Source organism: Scyliorhinus torazame, chromosome 15 (assembly GCF_047496885.1).
Source record: "Scyliorhinus torazame isolate Kashiwa2021f chromosome 15, sScyTor2.1, whole genome shotgun sequence".
Taxonomy (NCBI): domain Eukaryota; kingdom Metazoa; phylum Chordata; class Chondrichthyes; order Carcharhiniformes; family Scyliorhinidae; genus Scyliorhinus; species Scyliorhinus torazame.
The window spans coordinates 214,255,023-214,276,717 of NC_092721.1; the positions used below are offsets into that span (position 1 = coordinate 214,255,023).

At 51.1% G+C, this 21,695-nt stretch overlaps 1 protein-coding gene across 2 annotated transcripts in view; it reads left to right on the forward strand.

Moving 5' to 3' along the window:
• Positions 1-21,695, forward strand: part of LOC140392184 (protocadherin-16-like) — a 567,611-nt gene that overhangs the window by 35,931 nt on the left and 509,985 nt on the right. Inside the window, exon 2 of one of the 2 annotated variants that reach the window (XM_072477567.1) lies at positions 6,032-7,866. In XM_072477567.1, the coding sequence (XP_072333668.1) occupies positions 6,103-7,866 (1,764 nt within the window). In that variant the 5' untranslated portion in view covers positions 6,032-6,102. The remainder of the gene's footprint in view (positions 1-6,031; positions 7,867-21,695) is intronic. The other variant, XM_072477568.1, reaches the window with a different exon arrangement.

The window sequence follows — 21,695 nt, forward strand, 5'->3', positions numbered from 1 at the left end:
AAAGGGGCAAGGTTTAGAGTAGATGTACGAGGCAAGTCTTTTACGCAGAGGGTAGTGGGTGCCTGGAACTCGCTGCCGGAGGAGGTGGTGCGAGCATTAGCAGGTGATTAAATCTTTACAGATCCAGAGATGGGGTAACCCCAGGTTAAAGAGGTGTGAATTGTCTCAAGCCAGGACAGTTGGTAGGATTTCGCAGGCCAGATGGTGGGGGATGAATGTAATGCGACATGAATCCCAGGTCCCGGTTGAGGCCGCACTCATGTGTGCGGAACTTGGCTATAAGTTTCTGCTCGGCGATTCTGCGTTGTCGCGGGTCCTGAAGGTCGCCTTGGAGAACGCTTACCCGGAGATCAGAGGCTGAATGCCCTTGACTGCTGAAGTGTTCCCCGACTGGAAGGGAACATTCCTGCCTGGTGATTATCGCGCGATGGCGTGACAATAAAAACATTGGCCTCAACCGCTTTCTATGCTAATGAATTACACAGGCTGACCTGGGGTAATGTGTTCAATTCTGAGCATACTGAGTTGAACTTAGGGTCAGATTTTAGAGTTCTGACTCAGGGATAGGGGTTCCACACCGGAGAATCAGCGGACCGGCGTCGGGGCGTCGTCGCGCGAATCGTGCCCGGCACGGCGATTTTCCAAACCGGCATGGGCTCAGAGAACCCCGCCCACTGACTCTCACTGGGGTACGGGTCCCACACACACTGACTCTCACTGGGGTACGGGTCCCACACACACTGACTCTCACTGGGGTACGGGTCCCACACACACTGACTCTCACTGGGGTGCGGGTCCCACACACCCTGACCCTCACTGGGGTACGGGTCCCACACACTGACTCTCACTGGGGTACGGGTCCCACACACACTGACTCTCACTGGGGTACGGGTCCCACACACACTGACTCTCACTGGGGTACGGGACCCACACACACTGACTCTCACTGGGGTACGGGTTCCACACACACTGACTCTCACTGGGATACAGTCCCACACACACTGGCTCTCACTGGGGTGCGGGTCCCACACACACTGACTCTCACTGGGGTACGGGTTCCACACACACTGACTCTCACTGGGGTACGGGTCCCACACACACTGACTCTCACTGGGGTATGGATTCCACACACTGACTCTCACTGGGGTACGGGTTCCACACACACTGACATTCACTGGGGTACGGGTTCCACACACATTGACTCTCACTGGGGTATGGGTCCCAAACACACTGACTCTCACTGGGGTACGAGTCCCACACACACTGACTCTCACTGTGGTACGGATCCCACACACACTGACTCTCACTGGGGTATGGGTTCCACACACACTAACTCTCACTGGGGTACGGGTCCCGCACACACTGACTCTCACTGGGGTACGGGTTCCACACACATTGACTCTCACTGGGGTACGGGTCCCAAACACACTGACTCTCACTGGGGTACGGGTCCCACACACACTGACTCTCACTGTGGTACGGATCCCACACACACTGACTCTCACTGGGGTATGGGTTCCACACACACTAACTCTCACTGGGGTACGGGTCCCGCACACACTGACTCTCACTGGGGTACGGGTTCCACACACATTGACTCTCACTGGGGTACGGGTCCCAAACACACTGACTCTCACTGGGGTACGGGTCCCACACACACTGACTCTCACTGTGGTACGGATCCCACACACACTGACTCTCACTGGGGTATGGGTTCCACACACACTAACTCTCACTGGGGTACGGGTCCCGCACACACTGACTCTCACTGGGGTACGGGTCCCACACGCACACTGACTCTCACTGGGATACGGGTTCCACACACACTGACTCTTACTGGGGTACAGTTCCATGGACACTGGCTCTCACTGGGGTACAGGTCCCACACACACTGACTGTCACTGGGATACAGTCCCACACACACTGACTCTCACTGGGGTACGGGTTCCACACACACTGACTCTCACTGGGGTGCTCTAAGGGGCTGTTTAGCACAGGGCTAAATCGCTGGCTTTGCAAGAAGACCAAGGCAGACCAGCAGCACGGTTCGATCCCCGTAACAGCCTCCCCGAACAGGTGCCGGAATGTGGCGACTAGGGTCTTTTCACAGTAACTTCATTTTGAAGCCTACTTGTGACAAGAAGCGATTATCATTTTCATTTCATTTTTCATTTCATTTCATTTTCACTGGGGTACGGGACCCACACACACAGACTCTCACTGGGGTATGGGTCCCACACACACTGACACTCACTGGGGGACGGATTCCACACAGATTGACTCTCACTGGGGTACGAGTTCCACACACACTGACACGCACTGGGGTATGGATTCCACACACACTGACTCTCACTGGGGTATTGGTCCCACACACACTGACTCTCACTGGGGTATGGATTCCGCACACACTGACTCTCACTGGGGTAGGGGTTCCACACACACTGACTCTCACTGGGGTAGGGGTCCCACACACACAGACACTCACTGGGGGACGAATTCCACGCACACTGACTCTCACTGGGAATGCATTCCACACACACTGACTCTCACTGGGGTATGGGTTCCACACACACTGATTCTCACTGGGGTACGGGTTCCACACACACTGACCGTCACTGGGGTACGGCTCCCACACACACTGACTCTCACTGGGGTATGGGTTCCACACACACTGATTCTCATTGGGGTACGGGTCCGACACACACTGACTCTCACTGGGATACGGGTTCCACACACACTGACTCTCACTGGGGTACGAGTTCCACACACACTGACTCTCACTGGGGTATGGATTCCGCACACACTGACTCTCACTGGGGTAGGGGTTCCACACACACTGACTCTCACTGGGGTAGGGGTTCCACACACACTGACTCTCACTGGGGTATGGATTCCGCACACACTGACTCTCACTGGGGTAGGGGTTCCACACACACTGACTCTCACTGGGGTAGGGGTCCCACACACACAGACACTCACTGGGGGACGAATTCCACGCACACTGACTCTCACTGGGGTATGGATTCCACACACACTGACTCTCACTGGGGTATGGGTTCCACACACACTGACTCTCACTGGGGTAGGGGTTCCACACACACTGACTCTCACTGGGGTAGGGGTCCCACACACACAGACACTCACTGGGGGACGAATTCCACGCACACTGACTCTCACTGGGGTATGGATTCCACACACACTGACTCTCACTGGGGTATGGGTTCCACACACACTGATTCTCACTGGGGTACGGGTTCCACACACACTGACTGTCACTGGGGTACGGGTCCCACACACACTGACTCTCACTCACTGGGGTATGGGTCCCACACACACTGACTCTCACTAGGGTGTGGGTCCCACACACACTGACTCTCACTGGGGTATGGGTTCCACACACAGTGATTCTCATTGGGGTACGGGTCCGACACACACTGACTCTCACTGGGATACGGGTTCCACACACACTGACTCTCACTGGGGTATGGGTTCCACACACACTGATTCTCACTGGGGTACGGGTTCCACACACACTGACTCTCACTGGGATACGGGTTCCACACACACTGACTCTCACTGGGTCATGGGTTCCACACACACTGATTCTCACTGGGGTACGGGTTCCACACACACTGACTCTCACTGGGGTATGGGTTCCACAGACACTGATTCTCACTGGGGTAGGGGTCCCACACACACTGACTCTCACTGGGGTGCGGGTCCCACACATACAGACTCTCGCTGGGGTGCGGGTCCCACAAATACAGACACTCACTGGAGTACGGGTCCCACACACACTGACTTTCACTGGGATACAGGGCCCACACACACTGACTTTCACTGGGGTACGGGTTCCACACGCACTGAATCTCATTCGGGTACATGTCCCCCACACACTGACTTTCACTGGGGTACAGGTCCCACACACACTGACTCTCACTGGGGTACGGGTTCCACACACACTGACTCTCACGGGGGTACGGGCCCCACACACACGGACTCTCACTGGGGTACGGGTCCTACACACACTGACTCTAACTGGGGAACGGGTTCCACACGCACTGACTCTCACTGGGGTATGGGTCCCACACACACTGACTCTCACTGGGGTATGGGTTACACACACAGCGACTGTCACTGGAATATAGTCCCACACACACTGACTCTCACTGGGGTACGGGTCCCACACACACATACTCTCACACGGGGTACGGGTCCCACAAACACTGACTCTCACTGGGATACAGGTCCCACACACACTGACTCTCACTGGGGTACAGGTCCCACACACACACTGACTCTCACTGGGTTACGGGTTCCATATACACTGAATCTCATTGGGGTACAGGTCCCACACACACTGATTCTCACTGGGGTACGGGTTCCACACACACTGACTCTCACTGGGGTACGGGTTCCACACACACTGACTCTCACTGGGGTATGGGTTCCACAAACACTGATTCTTACTGGGGTACGGGTCCCACACACACTGACTCTCACTCACTGGGGTATGGGTCCCACACACACTGACTCTCACTAGGGTGTGGGTCCCACACACACTGACTCTCACTGGGGTGTGGGTCCCACACATACAGACTCTCACTGGGGTACGGGTTCCACACACACTGACTCTCACTGGGGTGCGGGTCCCACACATACAGACACTCACTGGTGTGCAGGTCCCAAACACACTGACTCTCACTGGGGTACAGGTCCCACAAACACACTGATCTCACTGGGGCACGGGTTCCACACACACTGAATCTCATTGGTGTACAGGTCCCACACACACTGACTCTCACTGGGGTACTGGTCCCACACGCACTGACTCTCACTGGGGTAAGTGTTCCACACACACTGATCCTCAGTGGGGTACGGGTCCCACACACACTGACTCTCACTGGGGTAAGTGTTCCACACACACTGATTCTCAGTGGGGTACGGGTCCCACTCACACTGACTCTCACTGGGGTCTGGGTCCCACACACACTGACTCTCACTGGGGTACGGGTCCCACACACACTGACTCTCACTGAGGTATGGGTCCCACACACACTGACACTCACTGGGGTACAGGTCCCACACACACTGACTCTCACTGGGGTACGGGTCCCACACACACTGACTCTCACTGGGGTAAGTGTTCCACACACACTGATTCTCAGTGGGGTACGGGTCCCACTCACACTGACTCTCACTGGGGTCTGGGTCCCACACACACTGACTCTCACTGGGGTACGGGTCCCACACACACTGACTATCACTGAGGTATGGGTCCCACACACACTGACACTCACTGGGGTACAGGTCCCACACACACTGACTCTCACTGGGGTACGGGTTCCACACACACTGACTCTCACTGGGGTACGGGTCCCACACACACTGACTCTCACTGGGGTACGGGTCCCACACACACTGACTCTCACTGGGGTACGGGTCCCACACACACTGACTCTCACTGGGGTACGGGTCCCACACACACTGACTCTCACTGGGGTACGGGTCCCACACACACTGACTCTCACTGGGGTACGGGTTCCACACACACTGACTCTCACTGGGGTACGGGTCCCACACAAACTGACTCTCACTGGGGTACGGGTCCCACACACACTGACTCTCACTGGGGTACGGGTCCCACACACACTGACTCTCGCTGGGGTACGGGTCCCACACACACTGACTCTCACTGGGGTACGGGTTCCACACACACTGACTCTCACTGGGGTACGGGTCCCACACACACTGACTCTCACTGGGGTACGGGTCCCACACACACTGACTCTCACTGGGGTACGGGTCCCACACACACTGACTCTCATTGGGGTACGGGTCCCACACACACTGACTCTCACTGGGGTACGGGCTCCACACACACTGACTCTCACTGGGGTACGGGTCCCACACACTGACTGTCACTAGGGTACAGTTCCACACACACTGACTCTCACTGGGTTAGCAGTAATTAATTGTTAGTAATCTCCTGCTACACCTGTGACTAACACTGGAATTAATTTTTTTCCAGGCCAGGAGAGATTCTTCGTATGAAGACCAGAGGTTGCAGCTTCATTAATTGGAGTTATATTGCTGGTAATTATGGATTTACTGAAGAATCCGCAGCCTAAATGCCAAAGTATCTTCCTGTGGCTTCAGCTGTTGTCAGGAGTTTCGATTGGATGGTCTGTCGCTGGCTCAGATGAACCTCTTATGTTACAAATTGATGAAGAACAGCCGGCTTACACCATCATTGGAGATATCAATGCAGGTCTCCCACCTGGACGCACAACCAGCAGCTTTTTTATTCATGAGACTGATGGCACCAGCATGTCCTCTGATTTAATTATTGATGAAACCACTGGGATTATCAAAACAGCCAAAGTGTTGGATCATGAGTCCAGGGATATGTACAAGTTTGTTGCAGTGAATTGGGGAGGTGATGCAGTGGAGGTGGTGATAATAGTCAATGATATCAATGATAATTCTCCAGTATTTCCCAACAGTCAAATGAAACTTCATGTTCCTGAGCAGACACCAGTAGGGACGAGGTTCCGTTTAGATTCGGCCATTGATGCAGATGGAGGCCAGTTTAACACACAGGGATATCTTATTAAAGATGGAAATATTGGACAAGCCTTTCGGCTTGAAACTAAGAGAATGGCAGAGACACTAGATCTGGAATTAGTAGTCAATAATCCCCTGGACAGGGAGAAGCGATCCACTTACACTTTGGTGATTGAAGCTTTTGATGGTGGATCTCCCCACAGAACAAGTCAGATGACACTAGATGTCTCCATATTGGATGTGAATGACAATGCTCCAATATTTAATCAGACTCGATACTACACCATGATCTCGGAGAGCTTACAGCCCGGCACCAGCCTTCTGCAGGTCTTTGCCACAGATGTAGACGAAGGGAATAATGGTGTGGTAATTTATGAGATCAACAGGAGACAGAGTGATCCCAATCAATACTTTGCCATAGATTCGAAGACGGGCGTGATCAAATTAAACAAAGGATTGGATTACGAAATGAAGAAAGTTCATGAGCTGGTGGTGCAAGCTAAAGACAATGGCACAGAGCCTGAGGTAACAACAGCATTTGTAACTGTCGAGGTGAAGGATTACAATGACAATCAGCCCACACTCACCATCATCTTTCTCAGTGAAGATGGCTCACCTCACATCTCAGAGGGAGCTCAACCTGGCCAATTTGTAGCCAGGATCTCTGTGTCAGATCCTGACTATGGAGAATATGCTAAAGTCAACGTATCCCTGGATGGTGGGGATGGTAAATTTGGACTGACGACAAAGGACAATATTATTTATCTGATCTGCGTGGACCAGGTGTTAGACAGAGAGGAACAAGATGCGTACCAGTTGAGTGTTATGGCAACTGATTCTGGAACACCACCATTGAGGGCTGAATCCACATTTACCATCCACGTGACTGATGTTAATGACAACCCTCCAGTCTTTGATCACATGGGATATAGACAGTCCATTCCAGAGGTCCTGTACCCTGGAAGTTTTGTGCTGCAAGTGACAGCCACCGATAAAGATGAGGGCAGTAACGGTGAAATTCTGTACAGCATCGTCAGCAACACAAAGTCGCATTCTGATTGGTTCACCATCGATCAAGTCACTGGAGTTATTACCACAGCCGCAACTTTGGATTATGAAACCGATCCTGCGCCCAGATTGACGGTGATGGCCACTGATCGGGGAAATACTCCCATGTCCTCCTCCGTCACTGTCACCATAGCGATACAGGATGTGAATGATAATGAGCCAGTATTCAGCAGCAATTTCTATAATACATCAATCAAAGAAAATGAGCCAATGGGGACTTGCTTCCTCCAGGTAAGAGCATTCATATTGATGGAGTTATTATTGTTAATAACTTGTAAATGTTAATGAACTTGTAACTTTGTATGTTTGCTTTAACTGCCCAGCACCCAACAGCGTAAAGAGCTGGTTGGCCAGGAAGGGGTGTTCCTGAGGCTGAGGCAGCATTTGAAGGCAAGGGGGGTAATTAGGCATGAGGGAGGTGAAAACAAGTATTCATTGGAGGAAGAAATTTGAAGACCAGGTCAATCTTGTGGTGCTATTGTGAGCTGGATAAAGTTGTCCCCGGATGTCTGAGCAGAGCCTGAACCATGAGAAATTAAACATCTGCTTCTATAAAGGGTAAAACTTCACAACTAAAGTGACTTTTTAATCACTCCATCACATTTTAAAGTTTGCTTCATGCGTATGTACATCATCAAGTGGCCTTTGTCTTGAAGTCTGAATACAAAGGGATGGAAGATATGATACAGTTAGATAAAGCTCTGGTCAATGAGCCCATTTTGGGGTGATACCGTGGCACAGTGGTTAGCACTGCTGCCTCACAGCGCCAGGGCAACACAGTAGTTAGCACTGCTGCTTCACAGCGCCAGGGACCCGGGTTCAATTCTGGCCTCGGGTGACTGTCTGTGCGGAGTCTGCACGTTCTCCCCGTCTGTGCGTGGGTTTCATCCGGGTGCTCCGGTTTCCTCCCACAGTCCAAAGATGTGCAAATTAGGTGGATTGGCCATGATAAATTGCCCTTAGTGTCCAAAAAGGTTGGGTGGGGTTATTGGGTTACGGGAATAGGGTGGAGGTTTGTGCTTAAGTCGGGTGCTCTTTCCAGGGGACGGTGCAGACTTGATGGGCCGAATGGCCTCCTACTGCATTGTAAAGTCTTTGATTCTATGATCTACAATAACTGTGTTCAGTCCTGGGCACTCGGCCTCAGGAAGTTACCTTAAGGATGGGGAACCAAGCTGGATAAATGGAGAAGAGGAACAGCTCCGGCATTTGTGCAACAGGCTCGAGGAGCAAAGTGGCCTTTTATTCCTCAGTACACCTTCTTGAAGTTCCGACCTCCACCAGGGGTAATAATAATAATAATCTTTATTGTCACAAGTAGGCTTACATTAACACTGCAATGAAGTTACTGTGAAAATCCCCTCGTCGCCACATTCCGGCGCCTGTTCAGGTCACAAAGTGAGAATTCAGAATGTCCAATTCACCTGACAGCACGTCTTTCGGGACTTGTGGGAGGAAACCGGAGCACCCGGAGGAAAGCCATTCAGACACGGGGAGAACGTGCAGACTCCGCACAGACAGTGACCCAAGCCGGGAATCGAACCTGGGACCCTGGAGCTGTGAAGCAACAGTGCTAACCACTGTGCTACCATGCAAGAAGACGGGTTCCAAATTCATCCCAGACAGATTGGGGATCGAACCCCATGTTGGCACTAATCTGACCCACACCAGCCACTTAAGCCAACTGGCCACTCAGAGGAGTGCAGGTTGCAGTGGCAACATTCACTTTTATAGACGTGTTGTAGCCTGGAGCTACATTGTAGCCTGCCTGCCTACATTGGATGGGCACAGTAAGAAACCTTACAACACCAGGTTAAAGTCCAACAGGTTTGTTTTGAATCACTACCTTTCGGAGCGCTGCTCCTTCCTCAGGTGAATGAAGAGGTGGGTTCCAGAAACATATATATAGACAGAGTCAGAGATGCAAGACGATACTTTGAATGCAAGTCGTTGCAGGTAATTAAGTCTTTACAGGTCCAGACGGAGCAACTAGAGAGAGGGATAATCATAGGTTAAAGAGGTGTGAATTGTCTCAAGCCAGGACAGTTGGTAGGATTTCGCAAACCCAGGCCAGATGGTGGGGGATGTAATGCGACATGAATCCAAGGTCCCGGTTGAGGCCGTACTCATGTGTGCGGAACTTGGCTATAAGTTTCTGCTCGGCGATTCTGCGTTGTCGCGCGTCCTGAAGGCCGCCTTGGAGAACGCTTACCTGGAGATCAGAGGCTGAATGCCCTTGACTGCTGAAGTATTCCCCGACTGGAAGGGAACATTCCTGCCTGGCGATTGTCGTGCGATGTCCGTTCATCCGTTGTCGCAGCGTCTGCATGCTCTCGCCAATGTATGCTCCGGGATGCCCCTTAGTGTCAACAAGTTTGGGTGGGGTTACAGGGAAAGGGCGAGAGATTGGGTTTGGGTAGGGTGCTCTTTTGCAGGGCTGGTGCAGACTTGATCATAGAATTTACAGTGCAGAATGAGGCCATTCGGCCCATCGAATCTGCACCGGCCCTTACAAAGCGCACCCCACTGAAGCCCACGTATCTACCCTATCCCGTAACCCAATAACCCCGACTTAACATGTTTTGGACGCTAAGGGCAATTTAGCATGGCCAATCCACCGACCTGCACATCTTAAGACTGTGGGAGCAAACCGGAGCACCCGGAGGAAACCCACGCAGACACGGGGAGAACGTGCAGACTCTGCACAGACAGTGACCCGGCCGGGAATTGAATTATGTAGATAGTCCAACTAGGGAAAGGTCTGTACTGGACCTGGTATTGAGGAATGAGCCGCCCAGGTGGCAGAAGTTTCAGTAGGGGAGCATTTTGGGAACAGTGACCACAATTCAGTAAGTTTTAAAGTGCTGGTGGACAAAGATAAGAGTGGTCCTAGGGTGAATGTGCTAAATTGGGGGAAGGCTAATTAGAACAATATTAGGCGGGAACTGAAGAACCTAGTTTGGGGGCGGATGTTTGAGGGTAAATCAACATCTGACATGTGGGAGACTTTCAAATATCGGTTGAAAGGAATTCAGGACCGGTATGTTCTTGTGCGGAAGAAGGATAAATATGGCAAATTTCGGGAACCTTGGATAACGAGAGATATTGTAGGCTTCATCAAAACAAAAAAGGTGGCATTTGTCAGGGCTAGAAGGCTGGGAACAGACGAAGCCTGTGTGGAATATAAGGAAAGTAGGAAGGAACTTAATCAAGGAGTCAGGAGGGCTAAAAGGGGTCACGAAAAATCATTGGCAAATAGGGTTAAGAAAAATCCCAAGACTTTTTACACATACATAAAAAGCAAGAGGGCAGTGGATGTTATCTATATGGACTTCAGTAAGGCTTTTGACAAGGTCCCTCATGGCAGACTGGTACAAAAGGTGAAGTCACACAGGATCAGAGGTGAGCTGGCAAGATGGATACAGAACTGGCTAGGTCATAGAAGGCAGAGAGTAGCAATGGAAGGGTGCTTTTCTGATTCGAGTGCTGTGATTAATGGGGTGCGATTCTCCACTCCCGTGCCGGTTGGGAGAATCGCCTGGCACGCCATTTTTCCACGCGATCCCGGTCCGACGCCCTCCCGCGATTCACCCAAGCGGCGAGAACAGCCCCGTCGTGTTCTGCGCGGCGCAGGCTGGAGAATCGCCCGAGACACCCAAAATGGCGATTCTCCGCTATCCCCGCTATTCTCCGGCCCGGATGGGCCGAGCGGCCTGCCCAATACGACGGGTTCCCACCGGCGTCCTCCACACCTGGGGCGGAATTCTACGGAAACGGCGCGATGTCCGCCGACTGGCGGCCAAAACGGCGCAAATCAGTCGGGCATCGCGCCGCCCCAAAGGTGCGGAATGCTCCGCATCTTTGGGGGCCAAGCCCCAACCTTGAGGCGCTAGGCTGGCGCCGGAGGAATTTCCGCCCCGCCAGCTGGCGGAAAAGGCCTTTGGTGCCCCGCCAGCTGGCGCGGAAATGACATCTCCGGGCGGCGCATGCGCGGGAGCGTCAGCGGACGCTGACCATGGTGGAGACCATGGCGGAGGCGGAAGGGAAAGAGTGCCCCCACGGCACAGGCCCGCCTGCGGATTGGTGGGCCCCGATCGCGGGCCAGGCCACTGTGGGGGCACCCCCTTGGGGCCAGATCGGCCAGCGCCCCCCCCAGGACCCCGGAGCCCGCCCGCACCGCCTTGTCCCGCCGGTAAGGTAGGTGGTTTAATCTACGCCGGCGGGACAGGCATTTTAGCGGTGGGACTTCGGCCCATCCGGGACGGAGAATCACGGGGGAATGCCCGCCAACCGGCGCGGCGCGATTCCTGCCCCCGCCGAATATCCGGTGGTGGAGAATTTGGCAACCGGCGGGGGTCGGAGAAGCTCGCCCCTGGTCGCTGCCGGCGGGAACAGCGCGGGAACGCTGGGGGGGACGGCCTGTGGAGGGGGGGGAGGGGGGTTCCTGCACCGGGGGGGGACCTCAAATGGGGTCTGGCCCACGGGTGACGGCAGTTACGCGGCGCCGGCCGCGTAATTTACGTGGCGCCACGTTTACGCGGCGTCAATGCCCCGCGTGCGCTGATGACGCTGCTTTCGCGACACGCCCTCCGAGTTCCTCGCGGCCCCACTCCTAGCCCATTTTCGGGCCTTGAATCGATCGCGATCGGGGCCGTTTCGCGCCGTCGTGAAACTCGACGGCGTTCACGACGGCGTGGGCATTTAGTCGCGGGAGCGGAGAATCGCGCCCGTGGTGTTCCGCAGGGATCAGTGCTGGGACCTTTGCTCTTTGTAGTATATATAAATGATTTGGAGGAAAATGTAACTGGTCTGATTAGTAAGTTTGCAGACGACACAAAGGTTGGTGGAATTGCGGATAGCGATGAGGACTGTCTGAGGATACAGCAGGATTTAGATTGTCTGGAGACTTGGGCGGAGAGATGGCAGATGGAGTTTAATCCGGACAAATGTGAGGTAATGCATTTTGGAAGGGCTAATGCAGGTAGGGAATATACAGTGAATGATAGAACCCTCAAGAGTATTGACAGTCAGAGAGATCTAGGAGTACAGGTCCACAGATCACTGAAAGGGGCAACACAGGTGGAGAAGGTAGTCAAGAAGGCATACGGCATGCTTGCCTTCATTGGCCGGGGCATTGAGTATAAGAATTGGCAAGTTATGTTGCAGCTGTATAGAACCTTAGTTAGGCCACACTTGGAGTATAGTGTTCAATTCCGGTCGCCACACTACCAGAAGGATGTGGAGGCTTTAGAGAGGGTGCAGAAGAGATTTACCAGGCTGTTGCCTGGTATGGAGGGCATTAGCTATGTGGAGCGGTTGAATAAACTCGGTTTGTTCTCACTGGAACGACGGAGGTTGAGGGGCGACTTGATAGAGGTCTACAAAATTATGAGGGGCATAGACAGAGTGGATAGTCAAAGGCTTTCTCCCAGGGTAGAGGGGTCAATTACTAGGGAGCATAGGTTTAAGGTGCGAGGGACAAGGTTTAGAGGAGATGTACGAGGCAAGTCTTTTACACAGCGGATAGTGGGTGCCTGGAACTCGCTGCCGGAGGAGGTGGTGGAAGCAGGGAGGATAGTGACGTTTAAGAGGCATCTTGACAAATACACGAATAGGATGGGAATAGAGGGATACGGACCCAGGAAGTGTCGAAGATTGTAGTTTAGTCGGGCAGCATGGTCGGCACGGGCTTGGAGGGCCGAAGGGCCTGTTCCTGTGCTGTACTTTTATTTGTTCTTTTGTTCTTTGTTGTTCTGGGACCCGGGAGCTGTGAAGCAACTGTGCTAACCACTGTGCTACTGTGCTGATGGATCGAATGGCCTCATTCTGCACTGTACGGTTTCTAAGATTCTATGAGGGGTGACCTTATTCAAACATATATGTTCCTGAGGGGGTTTGACATGGTGGAAGGTGAAAAGTTGTCACCAGTGAGAGCGTCTTGAACAATGGAGCAGAGCTACAGGATAAAGGGCCGGTCATTTACAACTAAGAAAACGTAGACATTTTTTCTTGCGGAGGGGGGGGGAATCTCCGGAATTCTCTGTCCCTGAGGGCGCCGAATCTCTGGAATTCTCTGTCCTGGAGGGAGGGGAAACTCCGGAATTCTCTGTCCCTGAGGGTGGGGAATCTCTGGAATTCTCTATCCCAGAGGGAGGGGAATCTCCGTAATTCTCTGACCCAGAGGGGGGGGTGGAATCTCCAGAATTCTCTGTCCCGGAGGGTGGGGAATCTCTGGAATTCCAGGTCCCGGAGTGGAATTTGGAGAATCTCTGGAATTCTTTGTCCCGGAGGATGGGGAATCTCTGGAATTCTCTGTCCAGGTAGGTGGGGAATCTCTGGAATTCCCTGTCCCGGAGGGTGGGGAATCTCCGGAATTCTCTGTCCCTGAGGGTGGGGAATCTCTGGAATTCTCTATCCCGGAGGGAGGGGAATCTCCGGAATTCTCTGACCCAGAGGGGGGGGGGGGGGGGGGGGGGGGGGGATCTCCAGAATTCTCTGTCCCGGAGGGTGGGGAATCTCTGGAATTCCAGGTCCCGGAGGGGAGTGTGGAGAATCTCTGGAATCCTCTGTCCCGGAGGATGTGGAATCTCTGGAATACCCTGTCCCAGAGGGTGGGGAATCTCTGGAATTCTCTGTCCCGGAGGATGGGGAATCTCTGGAATTCTCTGTCCAGGTAGGTGGGGAATCTCTGGAATTCTCTGTCCCGGAGGGTGGGGAATCTCTGGAATTCCCTGTCCCGGAGGGTGGGGAATCTCTGGAATTCTCTGTCCCAGAGGGAGGTGAATCTCTGGAATTCTCCGTCCCGGAGGGTGGGGAATCTCTGGAATTCTCTATCCCGGAGGGTGGGGAATCTCTGGAATTCTCTATCCCGGAGGGTGGGGAACCTCTGGAATTCTCTGTATTGGAGGGTGGGGAATCTTTGGAATTCTCGATCCCGGAGTGTGGGGAATCTGTGGGATTCCCTGTCTGGAGGGTGGGGAATATCTGGAATTCTCTGTCCCGGAGGGTGGGGAATCTCATAAATTCTCTATCCCGGAGGGTGGGGACTCTCTGGAATTCTCTATCCTGGAGGGTGGGGAATCTCTGGAATTCTCTGTCCCGGAAGGAGGTGAATATCTGGAATTCCCTATCCCGGAGGGTGATGGAGTTTCCATCATTAGATGTATTTATGGTGGAGATGGATAAATATTTGACAGGTGGAGGACTGGAGGGGCTATGGGGAAATGACCCAGAAAAAGAGTTGAGGCCGGAATAGATCACCCAGGACCGTATTGAATGGTGGGGCAGCCTTGAAGGGCCTGGGGTCTACTCCTACTTCTATTTCTTGTGTTGTATTCCTTGTATTCCTCACAGATAACATTTTCCATTACAGGATTCGACCGTACAAATCTCCACTGTACTCAAGTAAATTCACATCCTTTTTGTATCATGAAGGATAATTTTACAGCAGTTGTAAGACCATAATACTTTGGAGCAGAATTAGGCCACTCGGCCCATCGAGTCTGCTGCACCTTCAATCATGGCTGATATTTTCTCATCCCCATTCTCCTGCCTTCTCCCCATAACCCCTGATCCCCGTATTAATCAAGAACCTATCTATCCCGGTCTTAAAATCATTCACTGATTTGGCCTCCACAGCCTTCTGCGGCAAAGAGTTCCACAGATTCACCACCCTCTGGCTGAAGAAATTCCTCCTCATCTCTGTTTTAAAGGATCATCCCTTTAGTCTGAGATTGTGTCCTCTGCTTCTAGTTTTTCCTATTAGTGGAAACATCCTCTCCACGTCCACTCTATCCAGGCCTCGCAGTATCCTGTAAGTTTCAATAAGATCCCCCCTCATCCTTCTAAACTCCAACGAGTACAGACCCAGAGTCTTCAACCGTTCCTCATACCACAAGCTCTTCAATCCAGAGATTATTCTTGTGAACCTCCCCTGGACCCTTTCCCAGGCCAGCACATCCTTCCTTAGATATCTGCTCACAATACTCCAAATGGGGTCTGACCAGAGCCTTATACAGCCTCAGAAGTACATCCCTGGTCTTGTATTCTAGCCCTCTGGACATGAATGCTAACCTTGCATTTGCCTTCCTAACTGCCGATTGAACCTGCACATTAACCTTAAGAAAATACTGAACTAAGACTCCTAAATCCCTTTGTACTTCTGATTTCCGAAGCATTTCCCCATTTAGAAAATAGTCTGTGCCTCCATTCCTCCTTCCAAAGTGCATAACTCACACTTTTCCACATTGTATTCAATCTGCCACTTCTTAGCTATCACATTCACGTGGTTAAAGGATTGGCAGCTGAACGTTGGAGGATATAGATGCATCAGGAGAGATAGAGGGGGATGTAAAAGGGTTGGGGAGTAGCATTACGTCACGGTAGCGCATTTAGTAGTGTTGCTTCACAGCTCCAGGGTCCCAGGTTCGATTCCCCGCTGGGTCACTGTCTGTGCGGAGTCTGCACGTTCTCCCCGTGTCTGCGTGGGTTTCCTCCGGGTGCTCTGGTTTCCTCCCACAGTCCCAAAAGACGTGCTGTTAGGTAATTTGGACATTCTGAATTCTCCCTCTGTGTACCCGAACAGGCGCCGGAATGTGGTGACTAGGGGCTTTTGAATGTAAGCCTACTTGTGACAATAAAGATTAAGCTACGTTCAAGTTATAGCCGTACGCGGGAGGACACCTTGGAGGGCTCATACAATGAGCCCTGGGTAGAGCTCAGGAACAGGAAGGAAGCAATCACAATGTTGGGCGTTTATTACAGGTCCCCGAACTGCCAGCGAGAGATAGAGGAGCAGACAGGTAGAGAGATTTTGGATAGGTGCAAAAGTAACAGGGTTGTTGTGGTCAGGGATTTTACCTTCCCCAATATTGACTGGCACTCACTTAGTGCTCGGGGTTTGGATGGGGCAGAGTTTGTAAGGTGCATCCAGGAAGCATTCTTGATGCAATACGTGGATGGTCCAACTAGGAATGAGCCTGGACAGGTGGTTGAGGTTTCAGTAGGGGAACATTTTGGGAGTAGTGACCACATTCAGTAAGTTTTAGGGTACCTATGGACAGGGATGAGAGTTACCCTCGGGTTAAGGTGCTAAACTGGGGAAAGGCAAATTCCGATAACATTAGACAGGAATTGAAGAATTTGGATTGGGTGCAGCTGTTGGAGAGTAAATCAACGTCGTACATGCACAGGGCTAAATCGCTGGCTTTGAAAGCAGACCAAGGCAGGCCAGCAGCACGGTTCAATTCCCGTACCAGCCTCCCCGAACAGGTGCTGGAATGTGGCGACTAGGGGCTTTTCACAGTAACTTCATTTGAAGCCTACTTGTGACAATAAGCGATTTTCATTTCATTTCATGTGGGAGTCTTTCAAGCGACTGTTGATTAGAATTCAGGAAAGTCACGTTCCTGAGAGAACGAAGGATAAATATGGGAAGTTTAGGGAGCCTTGGATAATGAGGGATATTGTGAACCTCATCAAAAACAAAAAGGAGGCTTTTGTACGGTCTAGAAGGGTGGGGGCAGTCGAAACCCTTGCGGAGAATAAAGAAAGCAGGAAGGTACTGAAGCGGGAAATTAGGAGGGCAAGGAGGGGTCATGAAAAGTCTTTAGCAAGTAAGATTAAGGTGAATCCCAAAGCTTTTTATTCATATGTAAAAAACAAGAGAGTGGCCAGGGAAAGGATTGGACCATATAAGGACAGTGGGGGGAATCTAAGGGTGAATACTTTGCATCAGTGTTCATCAAAGAAAGGGACTTTGTGGAAGATGATTCTTGCGTAGGATATGTGGACAGTCTGGATCATCAGGGTGGGGGGAGACTGTATCCCTCAGTGTTTCTATCAGGGTGGGGGGAGACTGTGTCCCTCAGTGTTTATATCAGGGTGGGGGGAGACTGTGTCTCTCACCGTTTCTATCAGGGTGGGGGGAGACTGTGTCCCTCACCGTTTCTATCAGGGTGGGGGGAGACTGTGTCCCTCAGTGTTTATATCAGGGTGGGGGGAGACTGTGTCCCTCGGTGTTTATATCAGGGTGGGGGAGACTGTGTCCCTCGGTGTTTATATCAGAGTGGGGGAGACTGTGTCCCTCAGTGTTTATATCAGGGTGGGGGGAGACTGTGTCCCTCAGTGTTTATATCAGGGTGGGGGGAGACTGTGTCCCTCAGTGTTTATATCAGGGTGGGGGGAGACTGTGTCTCTCACTTCAAGCCAATTTGTAATGACTCAAGGCTGCAATGTACAAGATTTTGTTCGAAGCTGATGTGTTGTTGAGGCAGCAAAGCCAGTGCATTAAGCTGTTCTCTAAGCTGTTTGGCACAAAGCCAGTGAATAGGTTGAGGGGCCCAGTTCATGTGATTTAAATAAAACAAGAGAACACCGTTGCTGTAGGCGCTGCCAAGACCCCAGATGTTTGTTCTCACCCTAAGTTAATAACTGTCTGCAGTTCCTGATACTCTGAATAAAACCCGAGGCAGCAAGCTACTCAGCTGATCCATCAACTCACTGTGATTCATCTCATTCCAAGCCGTTCTTGGGGGAGGTGAATTTGTACCTTGACATCCCCATTGCGCGAGGTCAAATCCAAGGAAATTCCATCCAGCGTCCCTGATGAATTTGGCCAGGTTTGAATTGGGTGGTTTGAATTTAGTGGGACAGGATTGGAGGGTGGGAATCACAGAGTTGGCAGGAATCAGGAATTGGCAGGATTAGAGTTTGGGATTTACTGGGAGCAGCAGGATTTTATTGAGTTACTGCCAACTTGCGATTAATAATGTTTTATCCCAAGTGAAAGACTCGACAAAAAGTGAGCCAGCTTTCCGAGTGCAGTTAGTTTCACTAACGCTGCAAAATGTGCTGTTCACTGAGAAATTAATTTCTCAATTTGATTCCCGTATTTTACCACTTGAAATCACACACCATGTTTCACTGACGCAAAGTCCTTGTGAATTAAATAATTTCCTTCTTTGGGCCATGTGACAGGATGGTGCTGTGGGCACTCCAGCAATGTCGGATGGTATTGGTGGCAGGAGAAAGAACAATGAGAAAATATTATTTAAATATGTTCCTCCAGAGGCCATTTCCACTCATACTCAGTGAGACTGTTGCTCTTTTTAACCTTAGTCTATTGGCTCTGATTACGTCACCTTTGCTCACGAGTCGCCAGGTATCTTTATGATACCGCCACGTGGTTCAAGTTCAGGTTATGATTAATAATACAGCACACCGCTTAGTAAGGATTAAAACAACGGTCATTTATTATATACAACAAGCAATATTAATACCCTAATACTACTTTCTATATAATAAACCTATCACTACTGGCCAATACTTAACTTAGGAAGAGCCCACCAGGTCAGGGAAATGAATGGCTTGTCCAATCAAATCTGGCCCGCGGGATTCAAAAGGCTGCTACAGGTCGGTGGCTAGGTGTCTCTACTGGATAGCGATCGCTGGATTCAAACTTACTATTGCCGGTGGCTGGTCTTGCGAAGGTCTCAAGCAGGTGAAGATGAGAGAGAGAGAGATCTGGACTTGGACCCTCACTTTTATAGGGCCCAGGGGCTTCCCGCCTCCCGGGGCGGCCCTTGACCCTGAGTCCCAAGTGATTGGATCTGTCCCCAATCTCTGGGGTCGATGTGTCCAATGGTGAGGCGATTCCTCGATCGGGGGGTGGTCGCTCACCTGTCTTTGTTTTGGCCACTGCAGGCGCCGACAGGTCTGGCCCGGTATTCAATTGCTAATATGTTGCAATTGTTCCCGGGGATAGCCGATTTAACTGTGGATGTCTGAATAGATGGGCTGCAAACAGTCCTGAATGCAACTGCAAATACCTGGGTTGATGGGCTGTTGATAGCCCTGAGTATCGATCTGGGCTAACTTCCCAGAGCCGAATATGCAATACTGTCTGCAGCTGCCTGCTTGTGTCTTCTTAGCTGCTTTTCCCAGCAGTCTTTCGGGTTAGTCATTTTAAACTGGGTTTTGGCCAGATTAATCGGAACGCAGGCATTTTACCTGGCTACATACCCGCCTTGTGATCCTAACGCGAAGCGTGAAGGATCACATAGCTATGCACAAAAATTTACCTAAACAATTCTTGAGGGCGCTATGTCAGGCAGGGGCATGTGTCTGGAAAAAAATAAACTGGGAACCTCTAATTTTACCTAAACAATTCTTCAAGTATTATACAATCTTATCTCTCTAAACATACAATAACAATTACAACATTTAATATATTCTTTCCTGGCTTGGCAGTCAAGCTCAGGATCATACATTTCCATCCATTCTCTTTTTATTTACAGGAAAAACCGCCAGTGCATGTTTTATTATTCATATGTCGCGGGGGTCTGGGGTCTGGTCATAGCCGAATATCGGGGATCGGATCCGATAGACCGGGGTTCGAGCGCGGTACGGTCTCCTTTTCCACTTGCGGAGGCGCGTGGTCTGTACTGCACAACTGAGTATAGCCAATGCCAACAGTGCCTCAATGATGTGCGATAGAGAGTACCAAGTTATGAACTTGGCACACCAGGATAATGCAGCGTGGTTGGTGACTGGGCCCTCGGTACTACTGGGCAGTGAAGTGTTAACAGTAAAGGGATTTGGAGTGATGGGGTCCGCGTTCCCGCGCAACCAAAGGTCCCTAACAAACATGTTGAGCACGAAGAAGGGAGTCCTCATGGCTGTCTTCTTTCTTTTCCTTTTTCTGTTTACTGGTTTTAGAACATAGAACATAGAACAATACAGCGCAGTACAGGCCCTTCGGCCCACGATGTTGCACCGAAACAAAAGCCATCTAACCTACACTATGTCATTATCATCCATATGTTTATCCAATAAACTTTTAAATGCCCTCAATGTTGGCGAGTTCACTACTGTAGCAGGTAGGGCATTCCACGGCCTCACTACTCTTTGCGTAAAGAACCTACCTCTGACCTCTGTCCTATATCTATTACCCCTCAGTTTAAAGTTATGTCCCCTCGTGCCAGCCATATCCATCCGCGGGAGAAGGCTCTCACTGTCCACCCTATCCAACCCCCTGATCATTTTGTATGCCTCTATTAAGTCTCCTCTTAACCTTCTTCTCTCCAACGAAAACAACCTCAAGTCCGTCAGCCTTTCCTCATAAGATTTTCCCTCCATACCAGGCAACATCCTGGTAAATCTCCTCTGCACCCGCTCCAAAGCCTCCACGTCCTTCCTATAATGCGGTGACCAGAACTGTACGCAATACTCCAAATGCGGCCGTACCAGAGTTCTGTACAGCTGCAACATGACCTCCCGACTCCGGAACTCAATCCCTCTACCAATAAAGGCCAACACTCCATAGGCCTTCTTCACAACCCTATCAACCTGGGTGGCAACTTTCAGGGATCTATGTACATGAACACCTAGATCCCTCTGCTCATCCACACTTTCAAGAACTTTACCATTAGCCAAATATTCCGCATTCCTGTTATTCCTTCCAAAGTGAATCACCTCACACTTCTCTACATTAAACTCCATTTGCCACCTCTCAGCCCAGCTCTGCAGCTTATCTATATCCCTCTGTAACCTGCTACATCCTTCCACACTATCGACAACACCACCGACTTTAGTATCGTCTGCAAATTTACTCACCCACCCTTCTGCGCCTTCCTTTAGGTCATTGATAAAAATGACAAACAGCAACGGCCCCAGAACAGATCCTTGTGGTACTCCACTTGTGACTGTACTCCATTCTGAACATTTCCCATCAACCACCACCCTCTGTCTTCTTTCAGCTAGCCAATTTCTGATCCCCATCTCTAAATCACCCTCAATCCCCAGCCTCCGTATTTTTTGCAATAGCCTACCGTGGGGAACCTTATCAAACGCTTTGCTGAAATCCATATACACCACATCAACTGCTCTACCCTCGTCTACCTGTTCAGTCACCTTCTCAAAGAACTCAATAAGGTTTGTGAGGCATGACCTACCCTTCACAAAGCCATGCTGACTATCCCTGATCATATTATTCCTATCTAGATGATTATAAATCTTGTCCCTTATAATCCCCTCCAAGACTTTACCCACTACAGACGTGA